The sequence below is a fragment of the Filicampus tigris genome, chromosome 8, assembly GCF_054856515.1.
Source record: "Filicampus tigris isolate MCC_2025a chromosome 8, RoL_Ftig_1.0, whole genome shotgun sequence".
Taxonomy (NCBI): domain Eukaryota; kingdom Metazoa; phylum Chordata; class Actinopteri; order Syngnathiformes; family Syngnathidae; genus Filicampus; species Filicampus tigris.
Window position 1 is genome coordinate 14,435,393 of NC_141224.1, and position 24,102 is coordinate 14,459,494.

General features: G+C 40.8%; 1 protein-coding gene and 1 long non-coding RNA gene across 3 annotated transcripts in view; one reads left to right on the forward strand and one right to left on the reverse strand.

The window, feature by feature from the left end:
• Positions 1-4,746, reverse strand: part of LOC147143858 (uncharacterized) — a 24,306-nt gene extending 19,560 nt beyond the window's left edge. For both annotated transcript variants that reach the window (XR_015087807.1, XR_015087808.1), the window contains exons 1-2: positions 4,697-4,746; positions 1,931-2,131 (exon numbers count right to left, since the gene is read on the reverse strand). This is a non-coding gene — a long non-coding RNA (uncharacterized LOC147143858). The remainder of the gene's footprint in view (positions 1-1,930; positions 2,132-4,696) is intronic.
• rapgef5b (Rap guanine nucleotide exchange factor (GEF) 5b) lies at positions 1,857-23,225 on the forward strand. The gene is made up of 18 exons (XM_086037631.1): positions 1,857-2,171; positions 7,880-8,013; positions 8,581-8,681; positions 11,854-11,932; positions 12,598-12,742; positions 12,830-12,927; positions 15,953-15,983; positions 16,123-16,201; positions 16,868-17,026; positions 17,740-17,837; positions 18,893-19,015; positions 19,142-19,320; positions 20,016-20,106; positions 20,211-20,261; positions 20,806-20,893; positions 20,985-21,049; positions 21,127-21,181; positions 21,263-23,225. The coding sequence occupies exons 1-18, from the start codon at positions 1,992-1,994 to the stop codon at positions 21,379-21,381; spliced, it is 1,875 nt and encodes a 624-aa protein (XP_085893757.1). The 5' UTR covers positions 1,857-1,991; the 3' UTR covers positions 21,382-23,225.
• Positions 23,226-24,102: the final 877 nt, after the last annotated feature.

The window sequence follows — 24,102 nt, forward strand, 5'->3', positions numbered from 1 at the left end:
TGCCCCTAAGTGTGATTGTGAGCGTGTGTGATTGTTTGTCTCTGTGTGCCCTGCGATTGGCTGGCAACAAATTCAGGGTGTCCCCCGCCTTCTGCCCGAAGACAGCTGGGATAGGCTCCAGCACGCCGTGACCCTTGTAAGGACAAGCGGTATAGATAATGGATGGATGGATGATTCAGATACTGGTTTGCTCCGTAACATGTCATAAAATGGCCAAAAATGTTGATCATTGTTTTCCAAAAAATACCCCCAAATGTTTAATTTTGATTCAGCACAAAGATTACACTGGTCTGCGTCAAAAAATAAACAACAATTACAAATATTTTCTAGATCAGTTTTTCGCACTTGAGACAGTGGTACCATTAATTTTGCCCCAGTTTTTCTGTTACACGCAACGTGCTATTATTTTTGGGGGGTGGGCGGTTTTGCTAAACTACTAAGTAGTGCACTGGCCCAGCCACGCAGTTTAAAGGGAACACTGCACGCAACTAACTTTTAAGCCAGGTTCGAGAAACAATACCTGAACTGCCAAGGGATTCATGGAACATACTGTATCAATTAGACCACTCTAAGAGGAAATTTTACCTCACTTTGCTGCAAGGATAACTTATAGCTTCTAGAGAAAAACTAATAAGATATTTGGATTCTATATCCAAAACTACACTAGAGAATGATCTTGGGCAAATTTAAATAAAAAAAATGTGATTAATCTATCCATCCATCCATTATCTGTACCGCTTCTCCTCACAAGGGTCGCGGGGCGTGCTGGAGCCTATCCCAGCTGTCTTTGGGCAGTAGGCGGGGGACACCCTGAACCGGTTGCCAGCCAATCGCAGGGCACACAGAGACAAACATCCGCACTCACAATCACACCTAGGGGCAATTTAGAGTATCCAATCAACTTACCATGCATGTTTTTGGAATGTGGGAGGAAACCGGAGTACCCGGAGAAAACCCACGCAGGCACGGGGAGAACATGCAAACTCCACACAGGGAGGCCGGAGCCGGGATCGAACCCACGACCTCTGAACTGTGAGGCGGACGTGCTAACCAGTCGACCACCGTGCCGCCGTGATTAATCTATTAATTAAAAATAATTTTTGATTATGTTGCTAAACAAATATTTTTGATTAATTGATTAACTGTTGCACCTCTAGTTTGGAATGTCAAATATTACATACCTTACTATATGCACTAGTTTATGATAGTGGTGACAATTTGAGCATGGAATGAATGAATTCACTTTGAATAGTTGAAATTAAATATTGTAAGAAAATCAGTGTCACGGAATCAATTGTGTACAAGGATAAAAATTCAACTGGCCTATTGTAAAAATAGTGGTAATTCTGTCAAAAAAAATGATGGCAAACACTTCATGACGTACATGTTTAAAAATTTCTCTCAGTGTCCTCTAAAGCATGCGTATGTATTTAGCAAATGTGTCAAACAACAAATCTAGATCAGAATTTCTAAAGATTATTTTGTGACCTCATCTCAACCTCATGAGAGAGTAAAAGTTGTGCTGTTTCTTTACAATTTATCATTATCATATCCATCCTTCAAAGAATGATTAATACAAGGACAAGACACACCTAACAAATGTGGTTTGACATTTGCTTATTGTATTGTGTGTTTGACTGAACAAAGTGTTTGACCTTCCAATATAAAGCACCCTGCCCAATCCTGAATCCAGACTCTTGCGCATTTAAGAGATTCTCCAACTTCCTTTTTGGGTGTGTTTGGCTGGCCAGATGTTTCCTGAACCTGCCCTGTTCCCAACTCCCCTCCCTCCCCGCCCCTGTGGTGAAAGGCAAAGGAAGGACGAGAAGGGAGGGTGTCATTCACTTTGTACGCACGCACCTGGACTCCCAGGGATTTTGTCTTCAGTGACAATCAAGCTTTACCACAGACAGATTTTTCGGCCGCTCACCTCTTAGCAAGTCGGCTCCCAGACGCCAGTTGTACTTGTTATCCCGCTCGGTGAGGCAGTGATGTCGTGGGACTGCGGTCTGAGGTATATGTTCTCCGTGTCCCCTTCGCTGCAGCCGGGCAGCATGTGCATCCTGCATGATAAGGAGGAACTGTCCAGATTGGAGATGGTCCAGAGACTGGCCAAGGATGGTTGCCGCTTCTTGCAGAATCACAGCAAGGGCCCAGAAAGGACAAATGAGGTGAGGGACACAAAACAGTGAGAAACTTTGGCAACTCTATTACGGAAACTGATTGATGTAGAACTTGAATATCTGCAAAAGGCTGCTCTCTATGAAGTATCATGTGATTGATGTCATAAGTAACATTTAATATTTACAAAGTTGGAGCGATACTCTTTGATATTCTTACAGATTAGCTCACAAGTCTAAGATATACTACTGTATAATAATATTAGAGTATCCCAATGTGTTTACTCAATAACCAATTCATTTGCAAGGCAGGTCACCAAGGAAACATAATACACAGTACAGTTCGGTACAGAAATATTTGAACAGTCAGTTTTTATGGTACATATCACCACAATGGATTAAGGATCAAACAAATAAGATTTGCAGACGTTCAGCTTTATGTAAGAGGTGCCGCAAAAAAATTACATCATGAACCATTAAGAAAATACTTATTAATTGCATAGTAGCCTACTTCCATTTTCAGTGCTTCATTGGTGGTATTAGCGTGAAGGGAGAATGTTTTTTTTCCCACTCTCATGCTGATTTCACGTTTGTCTTCAATTAGTGAAAAACATGCACTGTTGGGTCATGACCCATATCACTGACTAATCACTTCTTCGCCTTCACTCAGTATGCTCAGTATCATTATCCTTGCTGTAAATGGCTTTATTTTCATATTTGTAATACAGTTTATCAAATCAATTTTCCCTATTGAAATGAATTAAAATGCCAATAATCCATACAGCCTGCAAAATACAACCACATTTCTTATGAGGTTTTTGATTAAGAAAAAATGTCACTGTATTGTTTAATAATAATTAAACATAATAAAAGTGAATGTAAAGAAATAAAAAGATTTTATAAAGTGTAATTACAGTACACACTGTCATATTTGAGTGTGGCCTAGTGAGTGATCATTTGGGTGTGAGTTGTGGCTGACAGAAGTTCCATGCAAGTTCTTTTTTTTTTGTATTTGTGTTTTTCTCTGTCCCGCTGAAAGTACTTCTGTGAGTGAGGTTCTCCTGGCAGAAACATTACAGTTTCTTAATTGCTCCATTTGTCTTCACTTTACTCAAGCAGTGGTGGATATGAGGCTTGCTCAAACTCAAATTTTGGCTCACAACACAAAGTATCAAATTGACCACGCAACAGCTCCTAGCTGGTCTATGCATCTTCCAAGTAAATACTTGTTACTTCGCTCAGTAGTCACATCACCAATAAACACCAGTGAACATGTTCCATTAGCAGCCGTGGATGCCATAACACGACCACCGCCATATTTGACACATGATGCGGTATGCTTTCAAACCACAGTTGTTCATTTCCTTCCCCACATTTTAAAATTTTGATTTATTTAATTTAATACTTATAGCTACAACAGTCTTTTAAAGAAAAAAAATCTTAAAAAGTCCATTAATGTTTCAATACTTCTGGAGCCATCTGGATGGTTAGATCTTCCACTATGATTGTATTGGCTTCAGTTATGTCGACAAGTCACTTAAATGAGTTTTAAATAATTGGGAGAACACACCAGAGTGAGTGAACAATTGGTAAAATTGGAAACTTGAATTGAAATATAGCCTACAGATGACATCATGTAAAATCAGTCCACCTCGCTTTTAAAATGATGGCCTCAGATTGATTGAGATCATGGCGGGCTCAGCTTCCTGCTGACTGGAGGGTTGTGCTAGCTAGACTGCGCCACAATGGCAGGAAGCATTGACGCAAGCGGGCCAGACCACCATGCGGGACATTATGTGGCCTCAGGGTGGAGTCGAGTGCGTCAGGTCCTCGACCTTTCCTCAAAACACTAAATCTCTTTATCTCTGTTGTTATTCAACGGAATGACGTTTTGCCTGTACAATGCCTTTGCTAATCTGTGCATGATAACATGCATTAAAAAAAGATATTCTCATGGTGCTGTTATGTACTGTAAATGGTAGAAAATAAAGTGCACCAATGTACTCTACAGTTACGTACAGCATGTCCATCATGTGTTATCCTAGCAGATCTTAGTTAATACCAGACATGGGCAATATAGAGATTATCTAGTTGTGTTTCCAGATAATGCAATAGTTTTCAGTAATCCAATGATGCTACGCGCATACCGTCCAAATGACTCATATACATATCTAAATATGGGCATCAAAGAGCTTAGAGTTCCCAGATGGTGAATGCAGGACTATTTCAGTCCAGTGCACTCTGACTGTTTTGCAATCATTTCAAGTTCCCAATGATTTAAATCTTTCATATAATTCATACTTAACATGTCATCTTGTTGAATATGGCTACTTGGAAGTGATCTTCTTTGCAAATTCATATGCACATATTTTGCATAACGAACACACTGGTGATACGATCTGAGCTTAAAGCCTGAGAACAGAGGCTTCTGCAAGGCAGTTTTGGGAATAACCAAGTCAACATCAAATGCTTCTTTGAGAACCAAGCTGGTGTTTGAACAACCCTGAGCGGAATTTGGACCAAATGTGAGCCGTGTCAAGATTGACATCTTCCAGGTTGCTTTGAATGTTCCATACCATGTATGCCAGCACCACAGAGCGGAGAGGGTCCCTCGAGCCAGCGGAATGCATCTGGAACCCAAAGAGAGACAATAAACCATTTAAAATCACATGGCTCTCCAGTAGTGTTTACTCTACTACAGACAGAGTCCATTTTGGGAATATTTCAGGGCTAGATGGCGATTGGGGTCACATCTGGGCCCAGGATTTCTGTCCAAGCACTGGACTCCAGAGAACTGGTTGTTATTTTACTGAGATAACCACAAGGCTCATTCAGCGTGTGTGCTCGTACTGGCCACAGAATCAGAGTCGAATCAATAATTCATCACGAGGAATGGTTTGTTTGCATATTGAGCGGTACGGTACGATGCTGACAAACTCACTTAATAGTGATCAACTTGTTTTGCCATTTGAGAGCTAAGACGCAAATAAGCAGACACTTTAATTGGAAAACGTCTATTTTGACCATTGCTGCAGGTGTGTGTTTGTGCACACACTCATGACTTGTCACTTCCTATGTGCGCTGTTTCCATGGGCTGAATTTGCCAGTGCGGGGCAGCAATGGTGGACGACTGGTTGGCAAGTCAGCCACACAGTTCTGAAGTTCGCGGTTTAAAAACTCGGCTCCTGCCTGCCTGTTTGCTTAACTGAAGATTCTAAATTGTCCAAAGGTGTGAATGCGAGTGCGAATGCTTGTTTTTCTATATGTTCTCTGTGATTGGCTAACGACCAGTCCAGGGTGTATTCTGCCCACTTGCCCAAAGTCAGCTGGGATCAGCTCCAGCCCACCTGTGACCATAATGAGGACAATCACTATAGAAAATAGATAAATGTTGTGTGTCATGCTGTTTAAATGCATGTAACGTGATGTTTTGTGTACTTGTGCAGCATTTGGTATGGCTATCCTCCACATTACACATTGAATTGTCTCATACGTAGTAATGCTTTGGTAGCATGAGTGACCTGTATCAACCATAACTAGGACTGTATGGCAGAGTTAACCTCAATGTAAAATAAAAACAAATAAGTCGCAATTGCAGAACTGTGTAAGGTTGCTAACACCTGTATCTTCCCATGTCAAAATGAAAAAGCTCACTGATAAAAACAAAGGTAGCTCAAGGCTTGCACATGCTACGTTTGTATGTACGCCATATTGTAACAATGATAATGTGTCTGGAAGCAATGCTTGAACACTTCTGTGCAAAAGGCAATTAGAGTAACCCCCCCCACAAAAAAGCAACCATTCCAGGGTGTCTGCACAACTAATTGCAGACACAGAGATGAGTGCTGCACTGACTGACAGGTGAGGGGAGGGGAGTTTGAAAGGGTGAACTGGTGCAGGATGCGTGTGCATGCACCATACAGTGAGGTCCTCATTATGATCAATATCTGTTATCCTTCTGAACCTGCCATTGTCAAGTGGTTTATAATCCTTTTCTTTCTTACAAGCTGGAACAACAAAATGCTGTTTGGAGTTTGTATGCAGTCGACTGTGTACATTCACCGCGCATTGAGTCTGTTACCAAGACAGTGCAGTAGGATTTTGCCCAAAAAGTAATGCTTTGAAAATAGGTGGTATATTAATGGAATTTAGGGTGTTTAAGTCACTGTAAAGTGAAAGTAAATGTCTTGTACATTTGACACATGACACCACAGAGAAGAGCCAAATTTGAACGATCCCAGAAGTCGCCAAGTACATGAAATGAGGCTGAAATTGTGAAAAATCTAGTTGTTCTCTCTGCTCCCCACTCAACTGTCAATCCAGTACCGCAGCTACAACCTGTAAACATCCATGCATCTACCATCTTTCTTATGCCTACACATAACTACATGGTTGAGCCACATAAATGTATCTGCTTAAACTCACCGGTGGCTAGAACATATCGCGCCGGGACATGTCAGGGCTTTTCTACACCTTTCTCTTCCACTTTCCCTCCGCGACACGCATGCACTCACAGCCAACAACGAGGCACTCTAGAGCAGCCACACCATCTGACTATTCAAAGGGAAGATGCATTTACGGGGTGTAGGCTTAGCTAGCTAGCTAACTGCAACTCGCAAGTGAACCAGACAACCACTGATGCAAATGAAGGCACTCAAGTTCATTTATTATAGTGCGGGAGTGGGAACTCATGCGAGAGCTGAAGTACCTTCACCAGGCATCTACAAAATTCAGTACTCCATAGTTCACAGTCTGCAAGTTTTCAGCAATTAGCTCCAAACATACATAATGTATTTAGAAATAAATATCTGAATTCGCTGTGCAAGGTCTTGAACATCATTAATGTACTGCACAGGTGCCAAACTCCGGTCCTCGATCCTGATCATTAGAATCAGGTGTGTTGGAGGAGGTTAGAATGAGTAATACACAGCATTTAGATCAGTACTTCATCATCTAAATGTACAATTGATGCTGCCATAGAACCTAACAGACAAGTGGAATTTAGTGTTACCATTAGATTTTCACTCTTCATGTGTATTGTCTGTTTTATGTGAACGTCATTTAAAGAAAAACATGCCCTAAATTTGAGTCCTGATCTTATGTTTGTAAAAAGCAGCACCAGTAGTTTACAGTCATGAGCAGAAAAATGTAATCTGTTTTTTTAAAAACTTTTTTCTAGACATTTCCTGGCAGGACACACTGGTAATTGCTGTGCACATTATCTATGTGCAAATAATTGGAATGTTATTAGGAGTGACTGCGCATTTGCCACCCACACTGTCTAGTTAGCTGTGCAAAAAAAGGACATGCCTGTCTCCCTGAATAAGATTTAAAAATGGTCCAGGGGTGACCTTTCTTGGCTCAGATTTATATCAGATTGGGTGACTTGGCATGACAAACCTGAATATGAAATCATAAAGACAGGTAGGAGACAGCAGACAATGTTAACTCCACACCACAGAGACCCCGAAGGCACCAGTCATAATTTAATAGAGCCGACATCAGGAATCAGTAATTAAAATATGTATGAGCCACTTATGTTAATCCCTGAATGGGCTCCTACTGATACAGCCTGAATAATGATCAGTGGAAATTGGGCTTCATTTACAGTGAAGGCTTTGACACAGCATTGAGATGGAAATCAGTGGTGATTTGTGTTAGTTGGAGAACATGCAGGGCGGGAGTGGGGGGCAGTGGGGGTGGGCGACATCTCCTTGGCGATAATACAACTCCTCCCTCTCCCTGTCTCTCATGTCCAGCCTGTCCACAGTGACGAGGCAGTGCGCGTGCAGGAGCGGGGCCGCTGCGTTTTGGTCCTCCGGAGGATGGCGTCACAACCAGCAAGGGGAGGAGGGAAGCGCGAGGAGGAGGAGGCGGCGGCGAAGAGCAGGAGGTAAAGCCACTCCACAAATCTCTGCCTGCCTCTCTCACTAACGCTTTTCCACCTCTCATCATTCTCTCTGGATTACTTCTGTCACAACTACTGCTCATATAGGACTGTGTTAGATGGACCTCAACAGTATGGAACTGTGAGATCTAGCCTTCCCGATCAAGTCGTTTGGGCTTGGGGGGGGGTTGTTTGGACTATCAGTGAGTGGGGGGTGGGGGGGCACAGGACTCTGGATGGCAGGTTAAAGGGGGCATGCAACAGTAACCACGGTAACATTGCCGGCGTGAGGGCAAGGATGAGCCTGCTGCGGGATGAGATGCTGCTGCTGCACGCCGCCTTGGTGGAGCAGGAGGAGGATGAGGACGAAGACGAGGAAGGGTCCGAGGAGGGGACCGGCAGCAGCAGCGACGGTACCGGCCGGGTAGAGCCGTCCACTCTGCCCACATTTGACGTGCCCTACTTCCGCTACATCGACGACGAGGGCACGGAGGGCGAGGAGGAGTGGAGCAGCGGTCGCTCGCTGTCCTCCATGGATGAGGACTCGTCCACTGACTCGATGGTGTCTGACAGGTACACGGTGGTGTCAGGGACCCCAGAGAAAATCCTGGATCACCTGCTGAATGCCCTGAAGCTGGAGGAGGACCAGGCGGCCACACAGGGCAAAGACACAGGTCAGTGGTAACCTCACACACACCCTCTGTGACTGTTTGGGTTCTACTTTAGTGAACATGTGAGTATTTACAAATTTATTGGAATGCTTTATCGTGAACATGGTTCTGTGATGTCCTCATTGTGAGCAAGAGTCTGCCTCACAGTCAAAGGTTCTGGGCTTGAATCTCGGCTCAGACTTTTTGTGGCTTTCTTGTCCATATCCCAAAAGCATAATTATTAGGGTATAGTGTAGTCTCGCTGCTGCGAAAAGCACAAATCCGTGCGTAATTGATGTCCCCCTAAAACGTATATCCTGAAATTTCCTATGGATGCCACAAGATGACAAAGATCTATATGAAGCTCCTCGATTGACTTCAAAAAAAAAGATGGCACCAAAACAATATTGTGAAATGAGACAGGCCTTTGGCATGAGCAAAAAAAGAGCAAATGGGTGACATTTGCAGAAAATAACAGATTATTGCAAGGACTTTAAATTGACCTGAGGTGTGAATGTGATTTTGTAGAATGGGTTTTACTTGCCCTGCACTTAACTGGCTACAACTACTTAACTCACAAGTCCAGGATGCACAAAGTCAGCCGGGCTACGCTCTTGCTTACCTGTGGATGTCACCATTGTTTTTCCATTTTATTTCCTCTAATTAAGGCACTCATTCCCCAAATTTGAAGTTCGGCTCGCCTCATTTAAAAGCTTATTCATAAAGACAGCAGCAAATGCACTCACTTCACTTGGTGGCAGCAGGTACTCTAATAATAATGTGACACTGTTGCCAAGGCAGAGGAAACTCTGTTGCTGAAGCCTGGAAGAGAAATGGTGAATGCAGCCGGCAGAGACTAGCAAGTAGAGATGAGAGAGCGGGAGAGCGAGTGAGCGAGAGCAAGACAGACCTAAAAAGAGAAGAAGCAATGAGTCAGCAATTGATCTCCACCCACTGTTGCTTAATGGTCTGACTTACTCAATCGGCTCATTAGCATCAGGCATGCTGTTTGTTTCTCTCAAAAGTAATTTCATCCTAAAAGCACCACAGGCATATATGAGGCAAATAAAGTCACCGCAATCCATCTATTTTCTGCACCACTTATACTGTTTCGGATCGAAGAGGGTCTGGAGCCTATAGCAGAGACGGACGGGGATAACGTGGCCCTTTTTTCCACTGCCTGTTGACCTCATGATATTGTAACAGAGACAGGGATGCGTGTGTGGAAGGGAAGGCCGAAACGCGGACATGGTGTGAAGTTTGACACTTGTCACTAACTTCTCGAGCCATGTACAGTAGTATTGAAGGTGAACTTTAACAGTCCATCAAGTTGTCTCACATCTAATTATCAGGTTGCAAAATCTCAAAACGCACCAAAACATATGAATTGTATCTAAAAGAAAAAGAGGCTTATTGCTTATGCTTTATATGGCTTTGATGTGGCTATTTACAAGATCTCTGTATAAATGAGGATAATTACAAAGCGACTGTGAAGGACACATTGACCACGAAGGCCCTGATTACCTGCCAGCAGCGCAGACAAGACGTCCGCTATGTGAATAACTTTACTACCAATAGACAACCAAACCACTGCCTGAATGTTTAAATTATATTTTAGATGCATGCTGCAAGTTTTAAAACTCATCTAGAACATTTTGTGTTCATAAACACAAGATGTTCCGGCTACAAGGTTTTTAAGGTTTTGACACATGGCGAATGGCTCCTTGGTGGCAGCTGATGTCAATAAGTGACACATTAACATGCTTAATTCGAAGGCTGTGGTAATCAATTTCATGTGTATTCATTGAAATGGAAAAAGGATTTGTCAGCCCAATTGATTCCATGGAAGATTGAAACATCGATCAGTGAATTTGTGATGATTTCATTCCGAAAGGACATTTGTCAAGGTTTTGGCTCCATGCTTAATGTTGGCGTGCATCAGGGGTCTCAAACTCTGCAGGGGCCTGGTAACGATCTCGACCATTTGAATCGTAGGTTAGGGTTTGTGGGATTCATAATAACTTCTCCACACTGAAGTCAAAGACATTTCCATTCCCGCCTGGATGGAGTAGGGCTCGTCCTACCTGGATGCAGCAGTGTCTTTTTAAGTGTCTTGCAGAATAATATCTCTGTGTTACTCAGCTCATCGCTTTCTTGATTGCATCACTCATGTCTCTAATACCTTTGAAAAAGGTTTTGGGAAGATGATGTCACTTTGTCTTTTGCTATTGTGGAGTAGCAAAGGCTTTTAGTATGGTCGGGTATCGGCGTAAATGCTGATTTTGATGGTTAGTTATATGGCTGGCTCCCGGATATATTTTACCATTTTTAAATTAATTACATTTTTTTAATTTTTTTTAAGCATATCCAATTAACGATTGAACATGATTTTGGGTTTACCAGTATGTTAGTGTGCAACGTTAGATGATAGTAATATTTGGTGTAACACCGACTTGAAGCAAGATGCCTTTTTTCTTATTCCTGAAAAGTAGTCATTTTGAAAATGTGAGGATTCAGCCCGACAGTGACAAAATGCAGGTGCAGAGTTTAGATCTATGATACTTTTTAAATGAAACACGTTTGACAAACATAGCCTACAGTTAGTGTTTGCTGATTACATTAAGATTACACTCCTCTGCTTGTATGGCAGGAAATTAAGATATCTTCCCGCTACTACAACCCACTGCATGTATAAAATGAACAAGCCAGATAATGTATCATTTTTTTCCGGGGGGAAAAAGACTTTCCTCGACAAGGTCATATTTAATCAGTTTTCGGTAACATGTACAACCTTGAGGAGGACAAATAACACGGTAAGATGATGTCTTAGCACGAGCATTCAGACTCCATCAAAGTTTGCAGTAAGTCAGCCTACACATTAACGTGCACATTTACAGGCTGAGATGGTTATTATGTACCATTGAAAATAAAGCTATATACGGGCTTGTATGGACTTGTTCAGCTAAATACAGTAGAAGTGGAGAATCCTCACCAGGCTGGTGGAAGCCATCATCAGAGGCTCGAAGGACTTCACTGAAATGTCTCTCATGTTGCTCTCGTTTGAAATGATTCCATTTCACAAATGCACCATATTGGCAGAGATACATTATTTTAAATGGTCCAATAGCACTGAAATAGAAATAGTCCTATTGCATTCTAATGATGATATTGTGTCTGTCTCTTACTCTCTTTCCAGACACACTTTTGGATGACTTTCTGCTGACCTACCCAGTGTTTATGTCAACCAACGATTTATGCCAAGCTCTCCTGGGACAATATCCTTCAACAACAAAACGATGTTAACAGCTTCTCTAGCTAACAGCTGACTTAAGTCAGATTCATATGGCTTACACTTTAAGCCTTAACCTAGGGTTGTGCAATTAATCAAAATTTAATTACAATTATGATTATTACACCCCACATTTACAAAATTAGCATAATTGAAAAAAAAAAAAAAAAGATTATTAACTCATTCACTGCCAGACATTTTCAGACCCTCTTTTACCCTAACGTTTGAAAAACAATTGAAAAAATATATAAATAAATTCCTGGGATTGAATGGCTGGACTGTGAAAAGACAAATACATTTGTCAATGGCAGTGAATGATTTAGTATGCATTTATATCCAATGCACTGTTTGTTTACAGAAGGAAATCAACTTGAATTTATACATTTGCACCTTTTTTTTAATTTTTTTTTATTTTTTATAAAAACTAATTTGACAAATTTTGTTCCGTCCAAAGGCAACTTACATAATTATAGTGTTTCAAAGAAATGTGTTTGTCTTTATATTTTTTATGTTTAAACACTTTGCCGTTTCTGGTTTTGTACAGAAATAAATAAATGGTCATTTGAAGAATCGTGATCTCAATAATTACCAAAATAATCATGATTAATATTTTTTTCATAATCGAGCAGCCCTACCTTAACCAATGCTTACTTATTGCTGCAAGCGCTGCCGAGTGAAAGAGGACGCAAAGGAGGCTCTGGAGAGAAAACAGAAAGTGGCGTACCTGGTGTCACAGTGGCTGCTTCTCTGCAGAGACTTCCTGAGAGAGGACGAGCATGTCAAAGTGTTCATGAAGGTAGAGGACGAATGGTTGACAAAAAAGGGGAAACAGCATCGCCTGTGGGTGTAACAGGGAGAAATGAAAATGGACTTTTCCTTGCAGACTTTGTACCGCTATATGCTAGATGACCTTTACGAGCACCCGGCCTTGCAGAGGGATTTGAGGGAGCTGCAGAAGCTCTACCAGCTGCATCGGAGGCAGTGAGTATAACATGATCAGAGGTCATCAATGACAAATTACTTCATGATTTATAAACAACATTATTACAATGACTCGGTAAGGCAAGTTCAAGTACGAACGTCTGCAGAACTGTTGCAGCATTGAGAAGAGAGTACACCACACAAAGGAAAAGCTTCTTCTTCTCATCAATGCATTCTTTCAGAGGCTGACGAGAAAATGCAGTGTTCTGGGCTTTTGTGCATGAAAATGTGAAAGTCAGGGAGCTCTTTATGCTGAACCTCCATAAATCGAGGGAATAAAATAAAGACGAGCTGTCGGATAAATGACAGTTTTATGTACCTTAACATGAACCACACTGAACCATAATCTCATACAAAACATTTCTATATATAGTTAATAAATTCTGCAATAATACAGTAATGTGCAAACATCAAATTTGGAGACTTTTTGCCAATGTTAGTCGATATTTTTTTTGATAATCAAGCTTTGTGATGTTACCACATTAGGCGAGAGTCACCCCAGGGAGTGCAACACAGGAAGTTACTGAAGCGAGGCTGCAATTTTAATAGCCACATTTTGGAATACTTTCTGTCCTTGCACGATAGAGAGCAAGCTCACATTCAATGGAAACGGCGGCTCATTGCAACGTCTCATTTCTCTGCATGAAAATGTGCGAGGAACAAGCAGCACATTCATCAAATTATTCTGAGCTGTTCAAAGAAAAACAGATTTCTATGCATGCACACATACATACACACTAAAGACTACAGGCACAGTGTGCGTTACACATACCCCAAACTTTTTTGAGCCAAGACATATACCGGTACCGGTAATACTATACTTCACATATTTAGAAAAATCTCACAGAACACCACCAAACACAATAATCGCTCGTGAGGGTCGGCCGAAGTTTGCAGTCGGAATCGCTAACGGACGCTCCGGATTAGAGTCGAAATTGGCAAGATGAGATCGGTCTAACAAAAAATGAGTTTTTATTTTTATTTTTTTCCCGTACAAAAATTGTTTACGCTGTACACAATTTGAAATGATCAAAAAACGTATAAAATATGGGGAAAACGTCCAAGTTGACAGGTATGTAGCTATAACTAGAATCTTGTGTCTTTGCACTCACAAAATGTACTTGCTCAGTGTGAAATCTGGATCTGTTTAACTGAGCAAAGCTGTTACTCTTGTGTATGAATGGCAACGTAATACACTGGTAAATTATACCTTCTGCCATGCCATCTAATGGAAGAGCATTTAAATGTTCTGCAGCTTTTGCCTGTCACTGTATGTCACTGCCATAGATAGGCAAACAAAGATACACTATATACAGTATATATACTGAGGTGGGCATTTTACTAAAATTCGCCATCCGTCTGCAGCCTGGTTACCCTTCCACTGTCCGTGTATCCGTCTTTTTGTCACGCCGGATCAAATAGTAATCATCATTTTAAATGTGCTTCCGTCGACCAACTCCCCCATTTTTTATATATATATATATATATATATATATATATATATATATATATATATATATATATAGAGAGAGAGAGAGAGAGAGAGAGAGAGAGAGAGAGAGAGAGAGAGAGAGAGAGAGAGAGAGAGAGAGAGAGAGAGAGAGAGAGAGAGAGAGAGAGAGAGAGAGAGAGAGAGAGAGAGAGAGAGAGAGAGAGAGAGAGAGAGAGAGAGAGAGAGAGAGAGAGAGAGAGAGAGAGAGAGAGAGAGAGAGAGAGAGAGAGAGAGAGAGAGAAAGAGAGAGAGAAAGAGAGAGATAGAGAGAGATAGAGAGAGATAGAGAGAGATAGAGAGAGATAGATAGAGATAGAGATAGAGATAGAGATAGAGATAGAGATAGAGATAGAGATAGAGAGAGAGAGAGAGAGAGAGAGAGAGAGAGATTCATACATAGGTTAGTTAGATAGATAGATAGATAGATAGATAGATAGATAGATAGATAGATAGATAGATAGATAGATAGATAGATAGATAGATAGATAGATAGATAGATAGATAGATAGATAGATAGATAGATAGATAGATAGATAGATAGATAGGTGGATGGATTGAAATTTGAGGATGGGGAAGTCAGTGGGGTCTTGCCTCACCCTCCACAAGGCCTTGTGGAAATGGATTTAGTAGTTGTGGATTCATGCCCACTACCAAACAAATCTGACCTCCTTGGCGAAGGTAACAGTTGCCCAGCTGACAAACACTTTGCCAAGTGTGACTGCCCCTCCTACTCTTCCCTGGATGACAGCCTCCAATCAGTCTCCCTGGGGAGTCTCTGTCCTGCAGTCCATTAGCATCCAGCGCAAATGATCCCGCCTGATGCTGCTACCACTGTTGTTTTCTGCCACTGACTCATTCCTGCTCACATCCAGAGAGGGAGACCCACCAGAACCAGTACACTTTGTGTGGGTGGTACTAAGTGACATACTCATACTATTTATGGGCTTTTTACAGTGAGGCCCATTGGGAGGACAAGATTGGCTGCTTTGTGCTACAGAATGCGTACTGAGCCAATCTAGTTTTTCTGCAAAAATGAAAGCCTGTCGTGTGCTCTTAGGAGCTACGTAACTTAACCCCATTACTTCTCTCAAAGCCTTCCATAAGGCTGCTTCATGATTCACAGTACTGCACGCTGAAATGTATTTTCATGAGGCCCAGATGGCTGCTGCCCAGCCAGTTGGTCCCTCAGGGTAGGCTTTATGCCAACAGGCCTATTGTGATGCAAAGGTCCCTAATAGACACAGGACCAACCATCATAGTCATCCATCAGATCTAAATGTGGCGAAGAGAGTGAATTAATAAAAAGGTCTTGGAAAAAAATGCACCTGGCAATCTACTCTCACCTTCTTGACATTGACTTCAAATAGTGAAGTGAACCCATAAAACGCATACGCTTTGATTAGACAGTGAGGGAGATGTATTTATGCAAATCAACAAGGAAAAAATCACAAGATCCACTTCAGGGATTAAATAATGAAAAATGATTGTGTCTGTGTTGGTTGGTGCTTTATTGTTTAATTTCTTCTTTTTCAGCACGGTGGAGGAATATTCCCCTCAAAGAAAGGTGAGTGAAGAGGCTGTGATGTTACTAAACAGGCCCTTCTGTATAAAGTGCATTGGCCTTTCTGGTTTATGTATCCGCACACTTCCTGCCGTGTTGAACAATGTTACATGGGTCTCAATGTTCATTTCCCTTCTTCCAGAGCAAAGCACTTTTCCACCAACTAAGCCTGAAAGAGAACATTGTGCTGTCCAGGGCCACACAGAGACAGACCAAGGAAGGTAAAAAGACACACACATTCCTCACATCATAGTTTATTCCTTAAAGTTGCTCTGATGAGGCATTATCCTCAGCAGCAGAACAATGGGAATTTTGCCGAGGACTGAATGTGACAGTTTGGCATGCACATTCCTGAGTTATGATCTGGCTGTGAAAAACAATGCAAACACAGGTCGCAACAGCATGTTGTGCTGTCGGGAACCCTCTCAAGGGAAGTGCTAATTTAGTGATCCTGACATCTGCTGTGTTTGAAAACTACAAAACACAAAACAGCATGTATCCCCGAGAAGTGAGTGAGAAAGATCGCCATTGGTAGAGCACTGACAAGAAAAAGGCAGGATATCAATATGACATTTGCTCTTAAGCAACTAGAATACAGAGATTATTTACAAACGGTTTTATGTACTTATCCTACTTTGACCAAAAAATGTGAAAGGTGGCAAGGAAAATGTAGTACGTACAAGAAATCTTAGCTCTCTAAAACACAATCTTGGAGAAGGCCAAAGTGTTCATCAAAAAAGGCAGAGGTTTTATTTCGAAAAAGTCTACTCAGTATTCAGTGTTTTTTGGGGGGTCACCACAAGCGTATGGGTTTCACTTTGAGATTAACTTGGTTAGATATTGAAAATCGTTTTCCTTGATAACCATTACGTTTTTGCCTTACATAGAATACTCCATACCATGCCAAGTGTACATCACGATGGACTCCTACCTGAGCATGAGGGCCCATCCTGGGGCTGTGGCTCAGGAGTTGCTACAAGCAGTGGCTGAGAGGATGGGTGTCTCCCAGGGTGAACTGGTGCTGGTGGCCGTCACTTATCCTGGAGGTAAACATTACATTATACACGGTCACGTTTACAGGGTGATTAACATTAAGTACACCCACTCAACCTTCACGTGTTCCAGTCCAGTAAAGTAACGGTATCAACAATTATGAATTTGTAACTATTATTTTGATCAAAACATGTTGATTTGGGGGTTGTGGTTTTTGGTTCACAGATTGTAGTCATACTGCAAGGTGTTTGTAACATTTTAGGTGACTAAAACATTAGTCACATCTCAGTTTTTAAGGCAGGATTTTCATTCAATTCTTGTCTAAGATCTCAGTAATTTGTGTATATATTTATGAACAGAATAAGTGTCCATCAGTGAGCATAAATGATTTCAAATTTAAATAACAATAAACAAGTGATGGTTATTCATCCTAACACTTCAGACTAGACACACTTAAATACAAAAATATATATACTTTACACGATTAATTGACCATTAGACAAGAAGCAAAACGTTGTTTTCTCCATCCAAACTGCTGCTGCCTCCACCACATGCTTAACCTTTCACGTTGTTCTAAACTTCCATATATTGGGGCCAAGCACGAGGTGTCGTATTTAAAAGGAGAGAAGCCTTTTATAGTCGATCAATAAGCAGTTAAGTCAGTGTCTGTTTTCCGCCAAGTGGGGACCTATCTCTTGTATTCTGCTTGACAGACCTTCTCTGATGTCTGCCGGTTGTGATATGTGATGCATTTCCTCTCCCATAGGCAGACTCCTCCTGCAGCCTCACGACACACTTTTCACTCCCTCCCTGCAGCCAGTGGGAAGACTGCATGTTTGCAGAAAGGACCTGGGTGAAATCCTGGTAGGGAGAACACTGTCACATCAGTCACTTCACAGTACATAGTATGGTCACAAGTAGGGCTGAACGATTTTGAAATGTAATCAAATTGTGATTCCTTTCCCTAAATAATTGCGATTGCAATTTAATATGTGATTATTTTTTTTGCTGGTGGTTGCCTGTGGGCTGTTTTAACTCCTAAGACGCCCAAATTGGCTCATCTTAACCAGAATTCTGCATCGCATTACAGCCAAAATTACAATCCTGGTGGACTAATGTGATTTGTAAATCCTTGTGGAAACCAAAATTAAATTGCCATAACTACGGTCTCTTCTTCTTCTGTCTTTTGGCAGTTGGCAATCATCTTTTGTGCATTACCGTCACCTTAAAAGGAATTGAGGGTCTCGGTATGGTTCACAACCTCCGATTTAACCCTACTCTTTCAAAAAATAGAAATAGAAATTTAAAACTTAACTCACAAGAACCTCTCTGTAAATATGTCTCTAGTATTCAAAGCTACTTTCTGACCTCTTAGCTCATTAATTAGTTGTTGTCTTGCCTGACTATACTTACACATGGCTCTAATGCATGCTCTTTTGTATCTTTGGTGCATACCGCCATCTACAGGAAGCGCAAAGCATTTCCAAATATAGTAAATGCATTCCACTCAAGCAAAGTCCCTGTATTAACCCCGTGAACAAACATGCGATACAGGCGGGACGTGTTTCTGTCAGTCGTCAGCAAAAAGGGCATCTGTTAGTGACGGACTTAGAGGTCTATCGGTACTTGACCCGGTTAGTGATGATTACACTGATGGGCGAAGACCCACTTACGTCAGTGCTTCTGTCAGTATTGACGGAAAGCCCACCTCTGTCTAATACGCTCTTCTGAGAAGACAACATAAGTCCAAGGGCATTGATGGTGGAAGCATAGTAATAGCCAAAATGTCCAGCAAGGTAAATGAGTAAGAGGTGAACTAAGGTGTAAACAATTATACAATATGTCTCAAGACTCGTGTTCAGGACAGTATATCTTGCAATGTGTAATGCTTTTTTTTTCATTTTTGCATCTTTCCCCAGAACCCGTTCACAGAGAACTCAAAACTGCAACAGAGGACTGCCCTTATGCTTAGTTTAAACACATGGGATGTTGCTCTAGCTTTCAGCAATATTGACTGGACCATATTTGACACCATTCATGAGGTTTGTACAATAACATGACTTTAATTTTCCAGGGTTGTTGTCTCAGAAATATCCCTGCAAGCTTAGAACTATTTAGCTACCTGATTCTCATTCTGCCTCATTCATGAGCCATTACTGCTTTTGCAGCAAGAGCTGATCTACTTCACCTTCAGGCGCAATACTAGCGGAAACCATACGACGGCACTAGAGTTGCTACTTCAGCGCTTCAATGAGATCCAATTGTGGGTGATGACTGAAGTGCTGGTTTGCACTGCGCTCTGCCAAAGAGTACAGCTCATCAAGAAGTTCATCAAGATAGCAGCCCAGTAAGCATTCATCTAATCATTGTATTTCCCCCAAATAATGGTTTCCACGCTAATAAATACCCCAATTAATTACTGAGTGTGTTATCCACTTAAATAAACACTGTTGCTAGACACCTCCTTTACCTCCAGGGGAAAAAAAAGCTAATCGGCTGTAATTACCTTTTACTGATACTACCATGTATTGCTGCATGACATGGTGACCACAACATGCTGCCTGCATACCTGTCATCTGTAAAGATGATGTTTACCCTGGACTTTAATGAGAAAGCACAGTGCATTCAGTAATAAAACATAGTGAACTTTTCAACACTGACCTGACAAGAATCAAACCAACTAAGATCTGACTTACACAGACAAGAAGAGAGCAAGTCTCACTTGGAATGGGAAGAAAGGACGTTGGAAGCAAGAATGCCATGCTTATAATCAAGCATCAGTTTATGTACATAATATAATTTAAAATGTATTGTACTTAATATTTTAATAATTAAGGTACACATGTAAGGCCCGTAATTCCTCGGCTGCTCTCTCAGGAGTTGCATAATGTAGGCCTAATGTATGGAAGTACAGCATACATAGTATTGTAATGTAGCTGGCATTCGGTATTTATGGGAATGCTGTCCTCTAGTGGCTCTTCAATGAACTGCGTGACCTTGTTTGCTGTGACTCCTGTAATTTCACTGCATTTCATTTGGCAGCTGCAAAGCACAGAGGAACCTCCACTGTTTCTTTGCCATTATAATGGGCCTGAACACTGCTGCTGTCAGCCGCCTCAGTCAGACGTGGGAGGTAACAATCATAAATTATTTTATTAATATTATCTGTATTATTTCTCTCTCTTTATGATCATTTTACAATACAGTACATGTAATGCGTCATTTTCATTCCTGCAGAAAATTCCTGGGAAATTCAAAAAGCTGTTTTCTGAGCTGGAGAGCATCACAGTAAGTGTATTTCAAGGTTCTATTTGAAAACAATGCATACTCTATAAGTGTAACTCAATAAACTAGAATACTGCGGAAAAGTACATTTCAGCACTATAATGTAGTTAAATTCAAAAGTGATACAGTACTCATATACAGTATTATACAGATTCATTAAGGTCACTTTGCAGACAGCCAATCACGATCCATCAATTTTGAAAACCCTTCTGATTGTTTCTTATCCAATATTTAATTTTCTTGAGTGGGTGGATTTTATGTTTTTTTTGGGTTAGCTTGAAGCCGAAAATATATTTCACACTTTGTGTATAGTAAATGTATAGTATACAGTACTGTGTCTATGTATCCGTTTTTGAATTGAACTGGTGAAATCAATTCAGTTTCCCCCATATTCTAGTTTATTGAGATGCACCATACAGTATAGAAAATTCCTTTATAGAGCTTCAGTGACTCTGGGTTGGAAAAAAAGGGGCTTTTTCAGCAGCGCCCATGTGCAAGCACATTACACACGCTGAGCATCCCACACTTTTTGAAAATGTCTTCACAGGATCCCTCGCTGAACCATAAGGCCTACAGGGACACTTTCAAGAAGATGAAGACGCCAAAGATCCCCTTTCTTCCTCTGCTACTTAAAGGTACCATCATCACTGTCAACATGGAAGCGGATGATGATGTAGTGACAACACCTCAAAAAGCTAAAAATTAAAGTAGCTCTCTTTCTTTTAGATATCACATTCATTCATGAAGGCAACAAGACATTCCATGATAATCTGGTCAACTTTGAAAAGCTGGTAAGTCACGGAAGAGACAAGATTTTGGCTTTCAAATCACATTGATTACTGACATGCTTGTCACCCCTCTTCACCAGCACATGATAGCAGACACAGTCCGCCTCATCAGACAGTGTCAGAGGGATCATTCGGGTCAGTACTCCTATTTTGCGCTAACCAGTGGCAAAGAGATGTGATGATGAAGACAAATGCTCTCCCTTTTAACTCCTACAGGAAATGACATGAGCCTAAAGAGCAGCGCAGACGTGCGCGCTTACATGGATAACCTTCATATCATCGACAATCAGCAGACCCTGTTTGAACTGTCACACAGGCTGGAGCCTCGGACTTGAAAGGAAAGACGTTACTTACTGTAGCCTTCTTCGTAACACTCAGGACCATGTGAGCAATCCGAGTTCATGCAGCTGAACGACCACCAGAGAGAGCTAGCCAATCAGGAAAATTCTTATCTGACACGGGAGAAAAAGACAAATGGAAGCATTGTTTTTGTTATCACGTGTCTTTTTGTAAAGATTCACCACAGTATCATCCATTCAGACATCACATATAGCATATTATTTATCAGCATTTTTACATCCAACTTGCTGCCTATATGGCACATACAGTGCCAGTCTAAACTGTTGCTGTTACTCTCTCATCCAGCAGGTGGCAGCATTTGGCAATTGGATCTGATATTGTCCCAGTTAGACTCATCTGGGGAACTTGAGCCTGCTTTTTCCCAACCTTTACTGAGTCGAGGCACATTTAACATCAGATATCGCTCATGGCACATAACTGAACAAAAAATGTCACAAAAACTATATATAATCAAGTAATGATACTGTCCCAATTTCTAAACACATTTACTTACTCTTTCTGGTTTAATTTAATTGAACAGAAAGGTAATACAATCCTGTCATGTGAATGGAAACCAGTAGATACACAGGATAATTGCATCTTTTGCCATCTAGTGGAAGAGCATTTAATTGTCCTGCCTGGCACGATATGTCAATGACATAGATGAACAAAGATATATGATTATTTGTAAATAATTTTTGAACCAATGAAGTTAAATTGGACAATGTTCCAATGATCTCTCATAGCACACTAATGTACCACACACATGGTTTAGCCTACAAGAGATTGACAGATACTGAGGTGAAGGGGCTTTCTTTCAAAGAATTGTAACAGCTTACTTTTAATTGGCTCCTTAAAAGTATTTATTTAGTAGACTGCCCACCTACTATTAATTATTAAGATGACAGAATGACTATTGACAACCATTGATTAAATTGAACCAAAGAGTGTTTTGGTAAAGATGTATTTTGTTCTGTGTTAGTAAAAACAATTCCTACTTTTGTTTTTGATGATGGAGGAACTTAATTACTTAATAATATTAATTAATTAATAATTACATGAGTAGCGTCCAAGTCTTGCCGGAAAGTTACAAATCATGCTCAAAGTTATTAGTGTTTATACCGTGTCATGTGTGGTTAGGTAAGGATTAACAATTTATAGTATTAGTGCAGAACATTAATGTGAAAACATGTGGGTGAAAAGTCAAGTACATTAGCACCATTTTTTAAAATTCCCATTCAAATAAAAGCTGTGGACAATCAGTATAATTAAGCAGCAAACAACTTATTCACATCAGTCTATATTGTATTCAGACTGGAATAATAACCACATTCTCATATATATATCCAGAAAGTGCCACAAAGCCCACAGTCAATTTCAACCATCTAATCTCGTTGACACGGATAGTGTAGTGTTGTAGGGCGGAGTTGTTGGAGGATGATTTTAACTGTCCCTTTAATGAAATGTGAAGTAAAATACTGCAGCACTTTTAGGAGGTTCTGCATACATTTACCGAGAAGTCATGAAAGAAAAATACTTTTCCTAACTTAAAACAACTCGTTGCTGCTGCCCTAGATGTATCTTGAGTTCGGACTCAGTAGAATGTACATTATATTCCTTTTTAAGTCATGACTGTTAAACAAGGCATATTTTTGTATGTGTAATGTAGTCATAAAAGAATGTGTGGGCATATTTTATTTATTTGTTTCAGAATAATTTATTTCTATTGTCTCAACTTATTCTGTTGGATTTCCTTGTGCAATTTTGACTGGTCTGTGTGACATGGCAAACCATAGATTGACCCAGTGTGCACCAAATAAACTATTTTTCATAAACGCAACCTGATTACTATAAAATGTGACATGCTGTCACTGATAAAGCATTACTTGGTTGAGCTCATTGTCTATGACCTTTGCGAGAAGTCATGCATACTGTACATACCGGTGCTACTATTAATAAGAAACAAACACTTGAAGGGTATGTATTACAACAATTAGAAAGAAAGAAAGAAAGAAAGAAAGAAAAAGAAAAACTCACCTACTAATGTCAAATCACCGCTTCATCATTTGCGGCTGTAAAACAATACTACATACACATATAGATTAGGTACACGATATAATACGATCCAAAAAAAAAGCTGTAACCAAAATCTACCTTTCGAAATGCAATAATGCCCTTTTTCTAGAGGGGGGTGTAGTTTGCGGTGGTGTATAAAATGTAAGATATACTACCACTGCATTCACTGAACGTTTCATATTTGCTTATCTTATTTATTGTGACTTTTGCACATGAGCAATGTGTGATAGGCTGCATGTTTATATCGAACATGCAGTACCCCCAAAAAATATTTACAATATAAATTGTATCCCCCACCAAAACAACATGTACTGCTGGCCCAAAGGGAGTAGGAAGAAGTGAAATGTATTTCCAGTTAGCAGTTAAATCTATCCATCAGCACACAGTTTAACTGATATTAACCAGGTGTCCTTGTTGGCCTTTTAACATGACTGACCGTGGCACGGCCCCTGCTGTGTCTGGCCCGGCGTACCCTGCCATTTCTGCCCAAATACATTGGGCACGTTATCATTTCCCTGTCATCAAATGACTGGCTCGCTGCTAATGAGAGGAAGAGAGGGCAAATGAAGAGACACTACTGGGAAGACGAGTTCTTCATTTCCTGTGTGTGATACAAACCACAGAGTCAATCTTTCACCCTC

Excerpts from the sequence above, each read along its gene's own strand:
- rapgef5b (XM_086037631.1), top strand. The coding sequence starts at position 1,992 with ATGTCGTGGGACTGCGGTCTGAGGTATATGTTCTCCGTGTCCCCTTCG. Across the intron at positions 2,172-7,879 it reads GCCCAGAAAGGACAAATGAG|CCTGTCCACAGTGACGAGGC; the intron begins GTGAGGGACACA and ends TCTCATGTCCAG. Across the intron at positions 11,933-12,597 it reads TGCCAAGCTCTCCTGGGACA|TTATTGCTGCAAGCGCTGCC; the intron begins ATATCCTTCAAC and ends ACCAATGCTTAC.